General features: G+C 46.2%; 1 protein-coding gene across 1 annotated transcript in view; it reads left to right on the top strand.

Annotated features, from left to right (window-relative positions):
* LOC307033464 (cyclin-dependent kinase 15-like) overlaps positions 1–22,604 on the top strand; it is a 57,237-nt gene that overhangs the window by 27,688 nt on the left and 6,945 nt on the right. The window contains exons 9-12 of the mRNA XM_079671950.1: positions 9,560–9,653; positions 9,729–9,792; positions 9,881–9,929; positions 22,052–22,194. Of these exons, the coding sequence (XP_079528076.1) occupies positions 9,560–9,653; positions 9,729–9,792; positions 9,881–9,929; positions 22,052–22,194 (350 nt within the window). The remainder of the gene's footprint in view (positions 1–9,559; positions 9,654–9,728; positions 9,793–9,880; positions 9,930–22,051; positions 22,195–22,604) is intronic.

The raw sequence follows: 22,604 nt of genomic DNA, 5'->3' as shown, positions 1-22,604 counted from the left end.
CCTATCCATGCAATCATCAACACATCAACATTTCCACCGTCAGTGAGCAGGGCTCTAGTTTCATTTGGCTTTGTGCACACTCCAAGTTTCCCTCTGCGTGTGGCCGTCAGGGATTTGAAAAGATCCTCTGCCTCCATGTCAGTTTTAGGTTCAGTCATTTTTCCTTGAGAGTTGCCTTTAATTCAATCCCTATGAACAGATTGCGTCTGCGTTAATCCATACTCTCCGCAGCGTGCGTAAAACTGGCCTGCACAGACGTCCTTATTTCTTTGATGAAGCGTTTAATCATTCCCTCCATAACGTTTGACACGTTTGGCTCATATGTTCATTTGCGTCTGCATCCATTGATTAAATCACAACAAGCATGACTCATTCATGTCTTCCTCTTGTTTACTCACGAGCAGGGGCGCCGTAAGGGGGTGAAAGGTTAGGACGATTCTAAGGGCCCGTGACTAGCAGGGCGCCCCAAAATGTTTAAAACATTAAGAAAAAAAATGTAAGTACCCTTTCATGAATAAAGAACATTAATATAACGTTATATTGCGTAGTAGGCTACTCACTAAACTTACGATTCATTTCACTTATCTTCTTCCAAAGGTTAATTATCCAAAGCCTCTGGACACCCCCCTCTATTTACATGTAATGGTTTGGTCCTGCGACTCCTGCCTCCAAACGCGGAAACGGCCCTTTCTAGCAGAGTGAAAGCATGTGAGGAGGGATGCTCGTAGCCTACGTACGTGTGTTGTAGTCTATGGTGGTACCATGTCTCAACGACTCACAAAGTCAGGCTCTAAGAAAAGAACAGAAAGGAGAGAAAGAAAAGAGAGAGGGACTAAAGGGCGACAGTATGTCACCCAGTTTTTCACAAGAAGAGGTGTGGTCCATGAGCTAAGCGTAGTCCATTGTGAATTGTAATGTTTCTTTTGACTAAGCTGACATTAAGTTCTGTTAATATCTTCACAGACAATTCAGAGGTTTTTCATTTCACTCCTCTTTTAGCTGACATTAAATGCAGGCACATGTTCAGCAGCTATTCATACTAAACCAGTTGTCCCTGCCCCTGGTGCCAGGACCAACAGATCCATCTCTGGGCTCAGCAGCCCTGTCCCCCCATAAGGCTGAACCTGAACCAGCTTTTCTCCCAACCGAAGGAGGTGAGCAGCATTGTGTTGAATGACATGCCACTTAACATACCTGAAGGGAGACTGAATACAAAATATATATATATATATATATCAAAACAAAAAGCTAACATCTAATTAGCCACTGATCTATATAAGACAAACTGCTTTAGTCTATTGAGGATGTTTGGAGCGTTGAGTGATCTGTATCAGGGAAATACAATGTTTATGATATTAATACTAATATTAAAGAATATTTGATCATGTGTGTCATCACTCTAAAGAGCCATGGACACTCTACAGAGCCAGGGACACTCCACAGAGCCTTGGACACTCCACAGAGCCAGGGACACTCCACAGAGCCAGGGACACTCCACAGAGCCAGGGACACTCCACAGAGCCAGGGACACTCCACAGAGCCAGGGCCCTCTTCAGTTTTGTCAGGAAGGTGTGTGGAGGAAGAGGTGAAGGACAGTGACAGTGTAGATGATGAGGATGAAGGCTCCAGTAAAGACAAGAGAAGGTGCACAGAAAGGGACAGACAGAGTGAGGAAAGGGACAGACAAAGTGAGGAAAGGACAGACAAAGTGAGGAAAGGACAGACAGAGTGAGGAGAGGGACAGACAAAGTGAGGAAAGGACAGACAGAGTGAGGAAAGGGACAGACAAAGTGAGGAAAGGACAGACAGAGTGAGGAAAGAGACAGAGACAGACAAAGTGAGGAAAGAGACAGACAAAGTGAGGAAAGGACAGACAGAGTGAGGAAAGGACAGACAGAGTGAGGAAAGGGACAGACAGAGTGAGGAAAGGGACAGACAAAGTGAGGAAAGGACAGACAGAGTGAGGAAAGGACAGACAGAGTGAGGAAAGGACAGACAGAGTGAGGAAAGGACAGACAGAGTGAGGAAAGGACAGACAAAGTGAGGAAAGGACAGACAAAGTGAGGAAAGAGACAGAGACAGACAAAGTGAGGAAAGGACAGACAAAGTGAGGAAAGAGACAGAGACAGACAAAGTGAGGAAAGGGACAGACAGAGTGAGGAAAGAGACAGAGACAGACAAAGTGAGGAAAGGGACAGACAAAGTGAGGAAAGAGACAGAGACAGAAAAAGTGAGGAAAGGGACAGACAAAGTGAGGAAAGAGACAGAGACAGACAAAGTGAGGAAAGGGACAGACAAAGTGAGGAAAGAGACAGAGACAGACAAAGTGAGGAAAGGGACAGACAGAGTGAGGAAAGAGACAGAGACAGACAAAGTGAGGAAAGGGACAGACAAAGTGAGGAAAGAGACAGAGACAGAAAAAGTGAGGAAAGGGACAGACAAAGTGAGGAAAGAGACAGAGACAGAAAAAGTGAGGAAAGGGACAGACAAAGTGAGGAAAGAGACAGAGACAGACAAAGTGAGGAAAGGGACAGACAAAGTGAGGAAAGAGACAGAGACAGAAAAAGTGAGGAAAGGGACAGACAAAGTGAGGAAAGAGACAGAGACAGACAAAGTGAGGAAAGGGACAGACTAAGTGAGGAAAGAGACAGAGACAGACAAAGTGAGGAAAGGGACAGACAAAGTGAGGAAAGAGACAGAGACAGACAAAGTGAGGAAACAGACAGAGACAGACAAAGTGAGGAAAGGGACAGACAAAGTGAGGAAAGAGACAGAGACAGACAAAGTGAGGAAAGGGACAGACAAAGTGAGGAAAGAGACAGAGACAGACAAAGTGAGGAAACAGACAGAGACAGACAAAGTGAGGAAAGAGACAGACAAAGTGAGGAAAGAGACAGACAAAGTGAGGAAAGAGACAGAGACAGACAAAGTGAGGAAACAGACAGAGACAGACAAAGTGAGGAAAGGGACAGACAAAGTGAGGAAAGAGACAGAGACAGACAAAGTGAGGAAACAGACAGAGACAGACAAAGTGAGGAAAGAGACAGAGACAGAAAAAGTGAGGAAAGAGACAGAGACAGACAAAGTGAGGAAAGGACAGACAAAGTGAGGAAAGAGACAGAGACAGAAAAAGTGAGGAAAGGGACAGACAAAGTGAGGAAAGAGACAGAGACAGACAAAGTGAGGAAAGGGACAGACAAAGTGAGGAAAGAGACAGAGACAGACAAAGTGAGGAAAGGGACAGACTAAGTGAGGAAAGAGACAGAGACAGACAAAGTGAGGAAAGAGACAGAGACAGACAAAGTGAGGAAAGAGACAGAGACAGACAAAGTGAGGAAAGGACAGACAAAGTGAGGAAAGGACAGACAAAGTGAGGAAAGGACAGACAAAGTGAGGAAAGGACAGACAGAGTGAGGAAAGAGACAGACAAAGTGAGGAAAGGACAGACAGAGTGAGGAAAGGACAGACAGAGTGAGGAAAGGACAGACAAAGTGAGGAAAGGACAGACAGAGTGAGGAAAGGACAGACAAAGTGAGGAAAGGACAGACAGAGTGAGGAAAGGACAGACAAAGTGAGGAAAGGACAGACAAAGTGAGGAAAGGACAGACAGAGTGAGGAAAGGACAGACAGAGTGAGGAAAGGACAGACAGAGTGAGGAAAGGACAGACAAAGTGAGGAAAGGACAGACAAAGTGAGGAAAGGACAGACAGAGTGAGGAAAGGACAGACAAAGTGAGGAAAGGACAGACAGAGTGAGGAAAGGACAGACAGAGTGAGGAAAGGACAGACAAAGTGAGGAAAGGACAGACAGAGTGAGGAAAGGACAGACAAAGTGAGGAAAGGACAGACAGAGTGAGGAAAGGACAGACAAAGTGAGGAAAGGACAGACAAAGTGAGGAAAGGACAGACAAAGTGAGGAAAGGACAGACAGAGTGAGGAAAGGACAGACAGAGTGAGTCAAATGACCTGATGCTTTGTGGCCATCAAATATGAATAATATGGACAGGGAGTCTATAGTTAGGAAATTGGCCACAACAAGAGATGAAGACCAACACATGCTACAGGATTCTGAAGGAAAGGCATTCCCAGAATACTTGCAGTATATTAAGGCAGGAAGAGAGAAGGTGAAGAGAGAAGGTGAAGAGAGAAGGAGAAGAGAGAAGGAGAAGAGAGAGAGAAGGAGAAGAGAGAAGGTGAAGAGAGAAGGTGAAGAGAGAAGGTGAAGAGAGAAGGTGAAGAGAGAAGGAGAAGAGAGAAGGAGAAGAGAGAGAGAAGGAGAAGAGAGAAGGAGAAGAGAGAAGGTGAAGAGAGAAGGTGAAGAGAGAAGGTGAAGAGAGAAGGTGAAGAGAGAAGGAGAAGAGAGAAGGAGAAGAGAGAAGGAGAAGAGAGAAGGTGAAGAGAGAAGGTGAAGAGAGAAGGTGAAGAGAGAAGGTGAAGAGAGAAGGTGAAGAGAGAAGGTGAAGAGAGAAGGAGAAGAGAGACCGGGTGACTCACAGCTAAAGCACTAAAGCACTATATTGCATCCCATGTGTGCTTTTCTCCCATGAACACAAAGACCTTCCCTTCGTGTACTGAACAGTCAACATGGATATAAAAGGTCTGATGTGAAGTGGCGTCGTATGTAGGATAGGTTCCCGGCCCATGAGAAGAATAAGGCCCACAGAGACTGCTACTTAAAGTGGGAGAAGTTAGCGGCATTGACTGTCAGTTGCAGAAGCAGATACAAATAGAAACTGAGAAAAATAGAGCTCTCTTGAAGAGAGACCTGACTCTGCACTTCATCAAGGAAGTGACCTTTCAGGGGTACAACCAAAGATCTGAAGGACATTCACCAAGGCATGTCCTAGGCACACTAGAGCTATTAGCTCATTACGACCCACTGTTGAACACTTACAAAAAGTTAAGGACAAAAAGAAAGGAACCAGGCTGACACATTATTTGAGCTCTGACATTCAAAATGAATCCATTGAGTTATGTGGCAGAAGAATGTTGTCCCCTGTGATGCTACACCAGACATTTCACATACTGAGCAGAATGTTGTGCTCATAAGATATGTGAATTATTGAAACAAAGAAACTGATGACTGGGAGATCACTGAACGGTTCCTTCAATTCAAGGACTTCCACAAAAAGACAGGGAGTGAGATAGCCGAGATGATTGAAAATGTGCTTCAAGACAAAGGGACAGACATTGCAGAGGGCAGAGGGCAGGGATAGGACAATGGGGCAAACATGTCAGGAGAAGTCAAGGGAGTCCAAACCCAAATACTGAACAAAAATAATCTGTTACATTTTCACCGTGTGCCTCCCACACCCTAAATCTTGTAGGTGTGCATGCTGCAGAATCAAGCACAGAACCTTTACACACTTGTTAGTGCCAGTCCAGCGCGATGGGCCATCTACAAAGAGGAAACAGGTTGCTCTTTGCATCGCCTCTCCGATACCCGCTGCAGTTCAAGGATCCACGCTGTTAAACCTGTAGCAAGACACCTACCTGAGGCCCTTGATAGCATACTCATGACATGCAGTCTCACCAGTGAGGCCAGATCAGATGCTAGTGGGCTGAAGACTTACTTCAGGTCATTCAATGCTATTGTCCTCCTCACTGTCTGGCTAAAAGTACTGCAATGCATTGAGGACAGGAATACCACTCTCCAGTCTGGGAAGATCTCACTCGACGTAGAGACAGCCAATATCAGAGACTTAAAGGAAGAGATACAGGCTCTTAGAGATGCATGGGAGTCACTCCTGTCTGAGGCAACACTGATTGATGCTCCAATGGATGTTGCACCTGAATTTAGCATGGAACACTGTTGCAAGAGGAAGAGGAAGAGGAAGAGGAAGAGATTCCAGGATGAGACCTCTCAAGAGAAGACAGATCAGGACAGTGCAGCAACACAGTGTTTTTTACTGCAATGGAGAAGATCATACTTAGACACTAGGTTCCTCACCACTCAATGTATTGTGGAAGAATGTTCTGCTGTTCTGAAAGTTGGGCAGATTGCTGAGGATAAAGTCCCTTCTGTTTGCCAACCACTGATCAGGAAGTAATCAAGAGATCTTACTCCTGAGTTTGAAAATGAAGTAAGACACCTGAACACTGTGTATGCTGCCACTTTCCACACTAACTTGTCCCCTCTTGGTCTCCTGAATGCAATTCACAAGATGCAGCTGCAAAGCATTTTTGGAGAAGTGTGCATTGTTTTACGTATATTTTGCACACTGCCTGTGACTGTTGCAGGAGGTGAGAGAGCTTTTAGTCAGCTAAAATTGATCAACTATTTGAGGTCCACTATGTCTCAGGACAGGCTTTGCAGTCTTGCCATCCTGTCCATTGAAAGCCAGTTAGCTAGAAAGCTGGACTTCAAGGACCTAATCAGTGACTGTAAGAAAGCTAGGCGCTGGGCTCTTGGTGAGTAAGGCTGAGCAAGGACTCAGATGCATGTTGAGAAAAAGACTGAGAACAGCTAATAGGCTCTGATTTGGCACCACCATAAGGCCTTTTCATATCTTTTCATGGGGCCCAAAATCCCTGGCGGCGCCCCTGCTCACGAGTCCCACGCGCACTGCCTCGCGTACAAACATTTCCAAAACGAGGCCGGCGTCTGTCCTGCTCTTTTGTGTTTCCACGCGACTCACGGAGGTTGCAATAAGGAAATCCTTGTATCCCTCTTTGAAGCGGGCCATCCACACAAAAAGGGTTTCCAAAAAATAGTATCCTTTCATGAGGCGGGTTTTTTACTATAAAGCGGCCAAAATCATAAAAATATAAGAAAGAAATATAACGCAAAGTGCCGCTGAGTCAGCGAATCTTACGCATGGGTAAAAATCAAGGTCAGAGCAATTTATTATTTCCACACATCAAGCCTTTCTTCCTTCTTACCCGATGGGGGGGGGGGGGGGGGGGCTCACTACCACCTGTTTCCCAGATTTATAATGAGCAGGTCTCCCCTCCCCCGGTGCCCAAAGGCTGCCTTTACAAAAACAGAGGCACAGTGCAACTTATTTGATAAACTTAAATAAGAATTAAAAGTAAGATTTACTATAAACAAAAAGGAACAATAAAATAAAATAATAATTAAAACTGCGGTCGCACTTGTGCGCGCAGTGATGAGCGGGCCCTCGCGTCCGTGCGCCTGTCGGGGAGGGCAGCCGGTCGTCCCGGCGTCAAGCCGGTCGTCCCGGTGTCAAGCCGACGCGCGCGAGTCCTCGGAAATGAGCCGTTTCCCATTTCTATAATTTTCGTGTCCCAGACTCCCAGGTCCTCCGGCAGCGACCCGGAAACGGATGTCGGCGCGCGGTCTGGAAGGAAAACTAATTTCTCTAAAGGCTCGTCGAGGATCGATTATCGAGGAGGGTCTCTGGAGGAGTCGGTGTTACAGTATAAGTTGAGTCATGGCAGCTGGCGACATTCTATTATTTTCGTCATAGGAATCCGGGGCGTGTACATCGAGGACCCGTTGTTGACTTACCAGGAAAGAAACATGTCGATCGCCTCGTTTACGTTCATCTTTTGCTATATCTGCCTTCCTAAGATCACTTTGCTGCACATTCAGTCCTCGTATGTGAGGTTGTGGGGGAGAGGCCGATATCGTGACGCTTACAGGGAGGTATCGAACATTACAAAGTAGGTGACTGTGTGGATGCCTGTTCAAAATATTGCAAACTTGAATAAATCATTTAAATTATATATTTGTTTACGACTTTCATTTGTACATCGTTCTTAATGTGATGTATAGTAGCTTTGATAGCTGTCCATACCTTCAGACAGCCTAAAAGTAAAACACAAGTTGTTTATTCACAGCCCGAACGCTCATCGAGATGACTGGATGACAACTTGTGATCAGCTCCGATTAAATTGTGATATCAATTATGTAGCTAACCTCCAGGGAGCACGTTTTTTTAATCAAATACCTGTATCCCTCTCATCACAACAAGACTCTACACTGTGCAGGAAAAACAATTACATACATGAAAATAACCTTGATGCATGGGACTGAAACACACAAACTATCTCCCGTGGCTCTGCTGATATGTCACAGGAACAAACCACAGAAAAGTAAGTCCAGCGGGGCACACGTTGAATACATATAATACAGTAGTTCTATTATGCCTTTAAGCCTATACGTTTCACCCATAAGAACCCGGACCCATTTCTACTTTTGGGGAAATTAAGGGGAACGTCATTTAGACTAAACAGACCACCTAGAACACATTTCTGACAAGTAACCCCCCCTAGTGTCACATATCTGAAATGAGACATATATGTCACATTGGGCTTTAATGGTAAAGTAACTCTTATTTATAACTTCATTAATGAGGATGATTTTTTGGTTTACATTTGTTTGAACATACTTTGAATTGAATAATAAAGAATATGTTTACTAAATATAATTGAATCAGCTAAATTAACTGAGCAGATCATAATCATATTTGTAATTGTGCATATATGTCACTCTGGGTTTACTGTGAATATCAATGAAATTGATATGAAACAAATGCCATAGATGTTGCTGTGACACTGATGCCACATCGGGACATTAACCCTAGTTTCATATCAATTTCATCAAGAAATGTTTCTACAACAGGTTATATATAATCAGAATCAGAAAAGAGCCGAAGACAGCTTAATGTTTAACAAATGACATGTCATGTAAGCATTTGTATTCTTAAATGGCTTGAATGTTAACTTTAGCAACAAAAAACATTTCCAAATGTAGCTAGTTCCGTCACATGTGTTAGCCTGGCACATGGACATCTTGGACATGTTGTGATGAGAACACAAAAGCAAATGACAAAGACCATGACCCACCAGACTGTTCAGTGTGTGTCACTTAGGCTAAAGTTGTATAAGGAACTTTCCAGAGCATTTGAAGTTCATGTGACACCTGTGTCTAAGCAATTCTGTCTGCCTGCCGTGTTGCACCATGAGGACCCACTGATATAAAATACTTAACTGTCTAAGTTGCAACCATGCACCTTTTGGAGGGCTAAGCGCCAGCTTGACATCTTTTTGGCTTCATTTATAGAAGGAAAGACAACAGTGATAGTTATGTTTCAGAATAACATTTATTGGAAATTGTTAGAACAATCTCCCTGTTTCCCGGCTTGAGCTTCAAACAGATCCATGTATCTGTGATCCTCTCCAGAATGGAAGGAGTCATCACATACAGAGCATCAACTAGTTCCTGAACAGTGTCCTTCACATGCTGATATCCAAGAGAGGGAGTTCCACAGTCACTAGATGGAGGAATAGAAAGCAGTATTCAATGTTTACTTCAGATTAGCTCCACGTCAGAAATGAGCATGCTTGTCATATGTCTCTCTCCATAGAGGCTGAATCATCATGTTAATCACATAGCTATCATATGCCTCAAACAGTCCTGATGCTCTTCTAGGTAATCACACATCCTGTCATGTTCACAGCTACAGTTAGGATACCTTTGTGATCAGGGTGTTCTGATGCTGGAGGAGGACACTCAGGATGTTCACAACAGAAACATGTTGTTGTTGTTGTTCCCTGTGGTGGAGAGGCTTCTGAACCCAGCTGTGTTCTCTCAGGAGTGCAGGGTGTATCTTCGTGGAGATGCTGCAGGGGGCGCCAGCCTTCCCCGGAGACTCAGACCAGAGCGCACAGCTGCAGCACATCTGGACGGTACAATAACAATAATATTTATTAACTTATTGTTTGTATTGTTGTTATTGTTATTATTGATGCTTCACCCTGCAGGTGCTGGGTGTCCCGTCTGAGCTCAGCTGGCCTGGGGTCACTCAGCTGCCGCACTTTCACCCAGGTGCGCAGCTCTCTGATATTATAATAAATACATATATATACATACATCTAAGATACCTGTTGATGTGTTTTTATGTTTCTCTCCTCAGAGCTGCTTCTTCCCTCTCAGCCCAAGAAGCTTCACAACGTTTGGAAACGGTTCGGAAATACACAAACATTTAAGAAGTGCAGATTAACTCAAATATATAAACAGTGTGTTAGCAGTTAGCATGTTAGCATGCTGCAGTCTGATAAACAGTGTGTTAGCAGTTAGCATGTTAGCATGCTGCAGTCTGATAAACAGTGTGTTAGCAGTTAGCATGTTAGCATGTTAGCATGCTGCAGTCTGATAAACAGTGTGTTAGCAGTTAGCATGTTAGCATGTTAGCATGCTGTAGTCTGATAAACAGTGTGTTAGCAGTTAGCATGTTAGCATGTTAGCATGCTGTAGTCTGATAAACAGTGTGTTAGCAGTTAGCATGTTAGCATGCTGCAGTCTGATAAACAGTGTGTTAGCAGTTAGCATGTTAGCATGTTAGCATGCTGCAGTCTGATAAACAGTGTGTTAGCAGTTAGCATGTTAGCATGTTAGCATGCTGTAGTCTGATAAACAGTGTGTTAGCAGTTAGCATGTTAGCATGTTAGCATGCTGTAGTCTGATAAACAGTGTGTTAGCAGTTAGCATGTTAGCATGCTGCAGTCTGATAAACAGTGTGTTAGCAGTTAGCATGTTAGCATGCTGCAGTCTGATAAACAGTGTGTTAGCAGTTAGCATGTTAGCATGTTAGCATGCTGTAGTCCAAAAGCAGTGTGTTAGCAATTAGCATGTTAGCATGCTGCAGTCTGATAAACAGTGTGTTAGCAGTTAGCATGTTAGCATGCTGCAGTCTGATGAACAGTGTGTTAGCAGTTAGCATGTTAGCATGCTGCAGTCTGATAAACAGTGTGTTAGCAGTTAGCATGTTAGCATGCTGCAGTCTGATAAACAGTGTGTTAGCAGTTAGCATGTTAGCATGCTGCAGTCTGATAAACAGTGTGTTAGCAGTTAGCATGTTAGCATGCTGCAGTCTGATAAACAGTGTGTTAGCAGTTAGCATGTTAGCATGCTGCAGTCTGATAAACAGTGTGTTAGCAGTTAGCATGTTAGCATGCTGCAGTCTGATAAACAGTGTGTTAGCAGTTAGCATGTTAGCATGCTAAACAGTGTGTTAGCAGTTAGCATGCTGTAGTCTGATAAACAGTGTGTTAGCAGTTAGCATGTTAGCATGCTGCAGTCTGATAAACAGTGTGTTAGCAGTTAGCATGTTAGCATGCTAAACAGTGTGTTAGCAGTTAGCATGCTGTAGTCTGATAAACAGTGTGTTAGCAGTTAGCATGTTAGCATGCTAAACAGTGTGTTAGCAGTTAGCATGCTGTAGTCTGATAAACAGTGTGTTAGCAGTTAGCATGTTAGCATGCTAAACAGTGTGTTAGCAGTTAGCATGCTGTAGTCTGATAAACAGTGTGTTAGCAGTTAGCATGTTAGCTCTCCCCAGGCTGCAGTCTGATACCCTGGGTGTTTCTCAATGTCGAGTAAAGATGCTCCAGAGCCACTATTTAAAGCATGATACATCATCGAGTGCCGTCGAAGGACTGTTCCAATGTCCAGCATACTCTGAATTCTACCCGGCCCGGCGTACTTCGTTAGGAGACATTTCGAGGATGCACATGTGTAGACTCCGCGGTCTTAAAATCCCCACACAGATGGGGTTATTCCCTATCTTTATTCAAGAGCGTGGTCTTTAAATTTGAGAGCATACTTTATTGATTTCACGTTCAGAATATGTATTTATTTCCCTCAAACCCTGTCCTCACACTGAAATAGTGCCTGCTTGCCAGATATGGGGTCGTTACTAAAGAAAAAGGCAATATATTACACTACTCCGTTACTCTCTACATAAAGTTACTCGTTACTTTACTCGTTACTTTACTCGTTACTTTACTCGTTACTTTACTCGCAGGGCCGGCCCGCCCCTCCCTACAGGCAGATCACGCAGACTGCTAAAGTTTCTGGAGAAACACACTCCTCAATGTCAGTTTCGCTAGTTTAATGACAAGGATGACGACACCCTGAAACAGAGCAATGCAGCAAGATAAGCTGACAAAGTACTACATCCATGCATGTCATCACCAATACAAATATATGAGTGAATGAACAATGTTTGAACTAAAATGGCCGCTCGGCACTACCGGGTCAGAGCACGGCATATCCGGTCAGCGACAGCAGTGACGCTGCCCTCTAGTGGCCGGCGATAAATTCTTCATCCCCCCCAGACCGGAAAGCTATGGGCCGGAATAGATTAACGGTCTAAATCCCGTATCCAGCTGCCGGACTCGGGCTCGTAACGTGCAGGCGGCCTCCTCAGAGACTCGGTGGTACGGGACATACTGGTCCGAAGGGCGTCCTCCTTCGTCGCCCATGCCTCGCACCATAGCAGGCGGATATGCGGGTTCGAGAACTTCTCAAGGCGGTTCACGAAGGAGAGCGAGCCACAAAGGGGGCGGCCGAAGATGATCTGCGCTGGCGAAAGGTTGCAGTCGGGGTCAGGCGTGTTTCACAACTATAGCATGCAGGAAGCGGTCCTGATCAAGGGTGACCGACGGGCCGGTGTTGGACATCAGGAGGCGCTTAGCAGTCTTAACCGCAACTGCCGCCCTCCCATTCGACTGCGGAAGCTAACAGAAGACACACGGTGTTTGACGTGCCATGAGCGGAGGAAGTCCTCTGTGTGGCTCGCCTTGAATTCCGGACCACCGTCGCTCGAGAGCTCCTCCGGTACGCTGAAGGTGGCGAAGAACGAACAGAGGTGTTGGAGCAGGCCAGCTGAGCCCGCCAGGGCAGTACCCGCCGTAGAGCTCAGGACCTCTACCCAGCCCGAGAGCCGGTCCCCGACAACTAGGTAGTGATGGCCCCCATAATCGAAGAAGTCAGCAAACAACGCCTCGAATGGCGTGGACGGGGGTGAGGACGGCCGGGGGAGTGTGGCCGCCTGTGACGGAGCATTGTGGTTGCAGTCTGCACACCCGTCCCTGGTGGCCTGAATGTCCCCGGACATCCCGGGCCAGTAAACTATGGCTCAGGCATGCTGCCCCATCGCTGAGGTCCCCTGGTGAGCGGCATTGAGATGCCGAAGGACTCTCCCACGGAGGGATGGGGGGACCACGACGCGGTCCCGATAGAGCAGGACGCCGTCCTGTGCGTAGACGGACTCACAGACCGATGACAGACTCGCCAGGGCAGGGTCGTTAACGTCAATCCCACCCTCCTGCTTGATGAGTTGGAGGAGGTGGCCGAGGCATCCGTCAGCCGCTGTCTCACGTGCGAGGAGGGGCCAAGAGACGGCTCTGAGCTCCCGTGCGTCGTTGTGGATGGAGGCCCTGAGTGCTGACTCCACGGCGTCAGGCCCGCTCGGCAGCCCCAATGAGAGGCCGTTCGCTGAGCCCGAGGGGGAAGGATGCCTCGACGTGGCATCAGCGGCATAGTTGCTCTTGCCAGGCAGATGCACAATGTCGAAGCGCCATGGGAGGGTGCGCTGCTTGAGTATAAACAGACGCGAGTTTGTTATCTCATCCAGCGTACGGTCGCCAAAGATCTTCACCCATGGCTTATGGTCGGTGACCACGACGAGGTTGTCGGACCCCTGCGTGAAGTACCGCTTCTGTTCCAGACCCCAGGCCACAGCTAGGGCCTCTCCCTCGACGACCGCATAGCGCTGCTCCGCAGGGGACAGGATACGCGAACCCGCGAGGGTGATCCTCCATCCTCCTGGACAGCAGTCCGGTATGCCCGAGGCACAGTGACAATGTTGCTGGAGCAGGAAGTAGCCAATGCCACGCATGGACCAGTCGGGGCGGAGGCAGGTATGCTTCAGTGTTAATTTTGGCAGCTGTTTTTGATTTAGTCTTAGTCTTTAGACGAAAATGGTTATTAATTTTAGTCATTCCTATACTTCATAGTTTTTGTCTAGTTTTATTCGACAACATTTTTTAGTCAAAATGTTTTCTCTCTTTAAACCAATTCAGTTAGGCAAATACAGGCAGGCCTATCTGAAATTGGAATCAATGTGACAGTATCAAGTGTTGAAATTCGTAAAGCAACATTTCACTTTCTTAACACTTTACTTGTGTAGTATCTAGGATCGTTAAGGTTTTCTACGGTACACTAGTCTTATCGACACTTCTTATCGATCCGGTACTTTAACGGTATTCTTGTATTTAATTTTTGTTATTTTTTAATGGGAAAAACTAACAAATTGTTAAGCGAATTAATTGCTTTATTTAAATGTGAAATAAATGAAATTTATATAATTATGTTAAAATATTGTAATTGACTAATTAACTGTACTTGAGTACAATGTTGAGGTACTTTACTGGAGTATTCAAATGTGTTGCTACTGTGTTTCTACTCCACAACATGTTTTTAATCCCTTTAGTTACTTTACAGATGTGGATGAATGATGTGAAATCAAATCAAGTGTTAAATCAGACTTTAGTTCCAACTGGAGTAAATCCACCAGCTACCCTGCAGTATACAAAGTCATTCAGACTAGAAGGACTCCAGCATGTGTCCCACTCCCTTCTGAACCCTCCGTCCCCGGCAGATCTCTGTGTGCCGCTGCAGCGTGTCTGTTAGGCCCCGCCCCCCGCACACAGAGAGACACAGGGAGATCGCTCTTCTGGAGTGAAGAGAGCGGAAATAATGATATTGCAAGTTACAAACGTAAGATGCATTTTGACAGACAAGATGGACAATCGGGGGAAAATACCCTGCATTTTGAATGTCCGTTAGTCCACCATTAACACCTTAGTCCCGTCTCGTCAACGAAAACTAAATATACATTTCGTGGATGTAACACGCCCCCCGCTGCAGCTCGTCGAGAGCCTAGCGAAGAACGCTCCCTCGATGGCTATAGGGGAGCGGTTGGCGGCCGGCTGGCTGAGGCTGACGGATCGCAGGTCGTCCCGCGAGAAACCGCAGGCCAGGAACTCCTCCAGAGACCAAAGGTCCGACTGCGCGCCAGTGTCCGCGACGGCGGATATCCGAGCTCCGTCGGCCGAGCCCCGGTTGCTGCTGCCATCCCTCAGCCCGACTGGCATGTCCATCGAGATGGTGATTAATGCTCGGGGGTGGTCTCTCAGCCTGGCTCGTCTCCATTCGCCCTTGGAGAAGATGTGGTGCTCGAGTCTGATAGGTGCAGGCCTGTTGACACAGCCGTGCGACGTAGGGGTGCGGCGTTGGCGACGGCTCCCGTGACGTCGGCCAGGGCGGGCCCCAGCTTGCACCGACGAGACCTGGGAGACCAGCTCCGACCCAATGGCGGCCTGTTGACTGTCGGATGACGGCTGTTGACGCCTCTCGTTGGGGGGCCCTGTAGCAGCCGATGCACACCTGGTGAGGCTTAGGGTTCCACCCGCGAGGCCCCTCCGTGAAGACGTTAAAGACGTTCTTACATTCCGGGCACGAGGCACGTTTAGCCCCGTCCGCAGGGCTTGGGGCGGGGCTCGTCTGTGGAGTCGTCTTCAGGCGCCGGAATGACGACATGGCTGGTCATGGAGAGCGTTATGGGCCATCTCTTTGTTCTCGACGAGTGCAATTACGTCGTTAACTGGCTTGACCAGGACGTCAGGTGTCCCCAGCGTCTCGCGGCGTATGTCCGAGTCATAAATTTCATTGAGCAGAACATCACAGATAATGTGGTCGGTATAGTCCACGTCCTTACCACACTCGCATACCGCATTATATGCGCATGTCTCTGCTTTACCCTGCACTCTGGCAGCGAATGTGCGGAATGTCTCATCGCGTTCCTGGCGTAACTGAAATAGCTCGGTGCGCAGAACGCATGTAGCGACTGGGATGACAGCTAGGGAACGCATGACGGTGATTAGGTCTGGCAAGGGTCCGGAAGCGGCGTCGGGGACGGCTTTCAACAGGCTGTCTCCAAGTACAGGCCCAGCGCACTGAAACAGCTGGAAGGGGGCCTGGGCATCCCCTATGCCTGAGCCGGCGCGGAATACGTTCCAACGGCGGATGAACACGTTCCATTCCTCTATCGACATGCCCACATCAACTTTGGGCCGATTAAGTCTCGGGACGTGAGGGCCTGGGGCCTGGGCTGTTGCGGCCATGACAGGCGCTGCGTGCTGGTGGCTGAATCTATGAAGTCTTTGGATTCTAACTCGCAGCCGGGGACAGGGCACCCAACAACGACCATGGTGTCGTCATGAAGAAACACACTCCTCAATGTCAGTTTTGCTAGTTTAATGACAAGGATGACGACACCCTGAAACAGAGCAATGCAGCAAGATAAGCTGACAAAGTACTACATCCATGCATGTCATCACCAATACAAATATATACAACGACACAGAGTATAGACACACCAAACAATAGTGGAAACAATCTTACATGAATGAGTGGATGAACGTCTCAACTCGAGGCGGAGTGAATTAACAATGTTTGAACTAAAATGGCCGCTCGGCACTACCGGGTCAGAGCACGGCATATCCGGTCAGCGACAGCAGTGACGCTGCCCTCTAGTGGCCGTCGATAAACTCTTCAGTTTCAAATGGTCTCTTTAGTTCAGTTTCCATTGTCGCATAAGACTGATCCAGATAGCTCCTGATTGTTCTCCTATCTGACCATGGCTGTCCTCTGTCTCCTGCTATCTGTATTCTGCGCAGTATATCTCTGAACGATGGTGATTCCACTTTGCAAATGGGCAACATTTCCTCTACTATGAAGGATGCTACAAGCCTGCCCATCTCTGCTTTGGTTACCGCTCCTCCAAATTCTAATTTTTGTTGCTTCGGAGTCGGCGCACTCACTCTGGGTTCGGGGGTCCTTAGCTATTAGCTTCACCTTAGCATGTGTTCTTTGCAGGTGCTTGTTGAGGACGTGGTGTTTACAGCAGTGGATAACAGCTTCTGGCCTGGACACAGTTTGCACCTCACCGTCACATTCCTGTCTATTCTTCGGACAAACTCAAAATAATGGGCATACCTCCACCCAGGGCCGGCCCTAGACTTTTGGGGACCCCCCTCACTCTAGCGCGTTCTCACTACACACAACACGGAACCAACTTTTGGCTTATGATGTTAGCATAAGCACACATATTGTATAAATAAGCTTGTAAATACTGTGGACCTAACCTCCTCTAAGGGGGTCCTCACCTCCTCTAGGGTGGTCCTCACCTCCTCTAAGGGGGTCCTCACCTCCTCTAGGGTGGTCCTCACCTCCTCTATGGGGGCCCTCACCTCCTCTAGGGTGGTCCTCACCTCCTTTAGGGTGGTCCTCACCTCCTCTAAGGGGGTCCTCGCCTCCTCTAGGGGGGTCTTCACCTCCTCTAAGGGGGTCCTCATCTCCTCTAGGGTGGTCCTCACCTCCTCTAGGGGGGTCCTCACCTCCTCTAGGGTGGTCCTCACCTCCTCTAAGGGGGTCCTCACCTCCTCTAGGGTGGTCCTCACCTCCTCTAAAGGGGTCCTCACCTCCTCTAGGGTGGTCCCCACCTCCTCTAAGGGGGTCCTCACCTCCTCTAGGGGGGTCCGGCATGCTCCCCCGGGAAGATTCTTCTTTAAATATTGAAGTTAAAGCATCAATCTGGTGCACTTTGAGATCAACATGAAGAGATCTATGGATACATCTCTCAACACCCAGATGAAACAGAAATGTAAACAGATTTTTATTTATGGATATTTTACAAATCACTCAAACTGTATTCTTGTTTTGTCATATAGTATTTCATAACTGTTTTTCATGTATTCTCTCTGGCTGTCCATCTCATAATGTTCACATGGAAACTATCTGTCAATAGGAATATCATTCAAAAGAATTATAATTTCATGCAAAAATCTGTCACAAAAAGAGGTTGCACATTTAAATTCAGGTGTTGTTATGGCAACGTCAGTGTTCAAACAGCCACATGTACTGCTGCAAATACGTTCAAACATGCTGTCGACACGTAAAGCAGTGGCAACTATGCCACCATTTCAGCTGACTTTCACTCAGAAATACTGTCACATAACATCCGTATATTTCAGTGCTAGGTTGATGCTTAGCTAAGCTAACTGTGAAACACTTTAACTGACAGGACTCAGGATTAACTGTGTACTGTAAGGTAGCTTCTAGCTTCATGTCGAACAGTAAGTCAACATTTCCCAGAGAGCTTTCTTTGAAATCACCAGGTAACGCTAAAAAACATTACATTTAGATTATATGACAAAGTGTTTATTTAATATATCTGGCTAGCTATAGCTACTTGCTAACGGTTTAGCTTACCCCCGCGATTCAAAGTAACGTCAACGTAGCTGTAATTTATGCTTTGCTTAGATGTTCACATAACTTTGAAGTTACTGACATGTACATACCTTGTTCTCCTGGCTCAGGTGGTGGCTCTGGGGTTGTTGTGTGAGCCACCACTTGAGAATTGTCGTCTTTTTTAAGAAAAAATGTTCTTATGTCCATCTTCAAAAACTCTGAGTCCGACTGACAGTTTAAACATTGTCACAGCTCAAAGGATAGGTACCTGTCAGCCAATAAGACAGATGTTTATTTCCATTCAACTCTCTGGTTGGTCTGGTGTCTTGCCTCTGTTGAATTCACTGAACACGGGAAATTACAATCCTGCCGTCCTCTAGTGTCATGATGAGGTTCAGGTAAAGCACGGTTAATGTATTATATTATTGACTCAATAATATACATGACTCTGAGAGTAGGCAATCTAGGCATATTAACTAAATTAATTAAACATACTTATCACGGCGACGGTTTACTGATATATATATTTTTTCATTCTTTTTGTTGTTGCTAGGGGGCCCCTAGTGGCGGCGGGGCCCTTGGTGGCTGCGGGGCCCTAAGCGGCCGCTTCTGTCGCTTAATGGGTCGGGCCGGCTCTGCCTCCACCCCTCGAAAGTTATCGCTAACTTAGCCATGTTTATGCACCAGTGCACGTGGAGATGTGGACGCGCAAGTCGCGCAGATTACGTACATATAAACCTGCGGCGGAAACCCCTCTTGTCTGTCAATGTGATTATGACTGATTTTATAAAAGTAACGAAGTAACGCGTGTCGGGGAAATGTTAGTAACAGTAGTGTGATTACTGAATTATAAAAGTAGCGCGTTATATTACTCCGTTACAGACAAAAGTGATATTAACGCGTTACACCCAACTCTGCTGCTTGCACTTAGATTTGCTCTGCGTCTGCTCAAACTGTACGCTTGCACTCAGATATATTGCTGCTTACAGATTTCCTGTGTTCCAGTTTAAAACCTTCCTAGACCCTCCAGAAAAACGCGGGCTAAATTCCTTGATTATGCGATTAAACATGCGGGGGTTTATGTGATTTTATGCGGTGAAATTGCGGGAAGTTGCGAAATATGCTAAATATGCGGGAAAAAGAATAACAATTTTTTAAAATATTGGGCGGTCTTATTTATTCTTTCTCACACACAACCTGCCACTAACGTTAAACCCCTTTCCTATTCAATGAAACACATTCAATGTTTATTTATTGTAAAAGCAATTGGGCTATTTTAATCTCACACACACACACACACACACACACACACACACACACACACACACACACACACACACACACACACACACACACACACACACACACACACACACACACACACACACACACACACACACACACACACTTCTCCGCCTCATTCTGTTTTCATTTACTCGTTCGTTATCTGCAGCTTCAATCTTGTAGCTACTCACCTCGTTTCTTGTAGCCCTCCAAAGGGTTTTGGAGGTTGATGCCTCGTGAACGTGAGTTATTTGGCTTTCTTGTCCGCAGCAGCAGAAAGCATTTTAGAATGTTTGAATGAATCAAAGTGGGTCGTCACCGTCGATTTTCTCTTATGCTCCAACACACAGTTGCACGGGGTGCAGAATAGTTTCCCCCCACTTTTTGCCCGGTCTTTAGTAGAAATGTTCGTCGGTAAATGAGATGGATTAGATATTTTCATCTTGGTGTTTTCTCTATCGTGTGAGCTCCACACGTTCACTCTATATGAGCTGATGACGTCACATCAAGACGAGTTCACTTTTCTTCTCATCTTTGTGTGGAAAAATGCGGGGATTATGCGGCCTTTAAAAAATCTGCGCCATTTTGCTGATTATGCGGTAAATTCTGCGATCGCAGAATCACGTTTTTCTGGAGGGTCTACCTTCTCCTCGCACTCAGGCTGTTTCTGTGCGCTCGTGACATGTCTGCTCTCAGTTTTCTTCCGTGCACGCTCAGAACTTTTGTGCAACATCCCTTTCAAAATCCCTCAACCAATAGGAGGCCTGGTGTCCTTGCGGGTGCGTTCACTTTACTTATGGTATTATATACTACCGCCCTCCACGGCTTTTTGTAGGCTACTCCACTTAGGGTTAGGGTTAGTTCACTTCACTTTTTAATTTACAACTTTTGGGTGGGTGGGGGTGTAAGCACAGTTAGTATATATTTATAAAACGGAAAAGTCAAATCAAGCAATCTGATGTTTCTTAGCAGTGATATAATGAGCGTATATTCCGGGTATAATTGTAGATACTTTTCACAAGTCAGTATCCCTCCGCGTCTGAGAAAAGCTGCAACCGTACAGCTGTTACATTACGTCCGTTACGAAACTAACTAACTAACTAACTAACTAACTAACTAACTAACTAACAAAGCTTAAGATGGAAACACTTAAGGTTAACTTCGACCTCCGGGGTGTCCTTTCTATGGAGGAGTGGATTGAGAAGTGCCTATCTCCAGAAAAAAAGCACCTAAAACAACGACAATGCTGTCTGTCTAATATGTTCGCTAGATGTTATTGTTGTTGCATAGCAGCCACCTCGCACTATGTTTTGTGCAGAAGACAACAGAGGGACTATTTTATTTTATTCCCGGGCAAATTTTTTGTCCCAGTCCGCCACTGAGCGTAGCTATTATGTAAGGTGCTGGTATACTGTATACTAACTGTGCTTCCCCCCCCCCCAAAAAAGTTGTAAATTAAAAAGTGAAGTACATGTTATGTTATAAACCTGTGGAGGGTGGTAGTTTATAAACCAAAGAGTAACCCTTACGGGACGCTCTAATAAGTAAAGCGAACGTACCCGCAAGGACACCAGGCCTCCTATTGGTTGAGGGATTTTGACAGGGTTGTTGCACAAAAGTTCTGAGCGTGCACGGAAGAAATCTGAGAGCAGACATTTCACGAGCGCACAGAAACAGCCTGAGTGTGATGAGAAGGTTTTAAGCTGGAACACAGGAAACCTGTAAGCAGCAATATATCTGAGTGCAAGCGTACAGTTTGAGCAGAAGCAGAGCAAATCTAAGTGCAAGCAGGAACTGTTTGAGTGCAAGGACAGGTTTTGAGGGAAATAAATCCATATTATGAAAGTGAAATCCATAAAGTATGCTCTCAAATGTAAAGACCAAGCTCTTGAATAAAGATAGGAAATAACCCCCATACTCACGGACCAATTTCCCCAAATCTGTGGAAAATGTAAGGCGGGGCCTCTCATATGACGCACACCTGCACACTCGCTAGCCTGTTCTACTCTTTGTTTTCCAAATGCCAGGAAGTATTCTTGCCTAGCTTCTGAACCAAGACGCTCGGAAGACACGTGCTACCAAGCAAGCGTACTCGCGATTGAGAAACACCCCCTGTGTGTTAGCATGTTAGCAGTTAGCGTGTTAGCTCTCTCCCAGGCTGCAGTCTAATACCCTGTGTGTTTGCATGTTAGCAGTTAGCGTGTTAGCACTCCCCAGGCTGCAGTCTGATACCCTGTGTGTTCGCATGTTAGCAGTTAGCGTGTTAGCTCTCTCCCAGGCTGCAGTCTAATACCCTGTGTGTTAGCATGTTAGCAGTTAGCGTGTTAGCTCTCTCCCAGGCTGCAGTCTGATACCCTGTGTGTTAGCATGTTAGCAGTTAGCGTGTTAGCTCTCTCCCAGGCTGCAGTCTAATACCCTGTGTGTTCGCATGTTAGCAGTTAGCGTGTTAGCTCTCTCCCAGGCTGCAGTCTAATACCCTGTGTGTTAGCATGTTAGCAGTTAGCGTGTTAGCTCTCTCCCAGGCTGCAGTCTGATACCCTGTGTGTTAGCATGTTAGCAGTTAGCGTGTTAGCTCTCTCCCAGGCTGCAGTCTAATACCCTGTGTGTTAGCATGTTAGCAGTTAGCGTGTTAGCACTCCCCAGGCTGCAGTCTGATACCCTGTGTGTTAGCATGTTAGCAGTTAGCATGTTAGCTCTCCTCCAGGCTCCAGCAGCTCCCTGGGAAGACGGAGGATCTCCTGTCTCAGATGCTGAAGCTCCGCCCCTCAGAGAGGATATCTGCTCAGGAAGCTCTGAAGCATCACTACTTCCACACGCTGCCACCTCCCATCATGCACCTGTGCGACAGTAAGAGCCTCCACCAGCTATGCTAACAGAGCTAAATGCTAACAGAACTACATGCTAACAGAGCTACATGATAACAGAGCTACATGATAACAGAGATACATGCTAACATAGCTACATGCTAACATAGCTACATGCTAACAGCGCTACATGATAACAGAGCTACATGCTAACATAGCTACATGCTAACAGCGCTACATGCTTACAGAGCTACATGCTAACAGAGCTACATGCTAACATAGCTACATTCTAACAGCGCTACATGCTTACAGAGCTACATGCTAACAGAGATACATGCTTACAGAGCTACATACTTACAGAACTACATGATAACAGAGCTACATGCTAACAGAGATACATGCTTACAGAGCTACATACTTACAGAACTACATGCTTACAGAGCTACATGCTAA

This window comes from Notothenia rossii (assembly GCF_949606895.1).
Source record: "Notothenia rossii genome assembly, chromosome: 3".
Taxonomy (NCBI): Eukaryota; Metazoa; Chordata; class Actinopteri; order Perciformes; family Nototheniidae; genus Notothenia; species Notothenia rossii.
The sequence above is the reverse complement of the archived record's forward strand: the minus strand, read 5'-3'. Positions and strand labels throughout refer to the sequence as shown.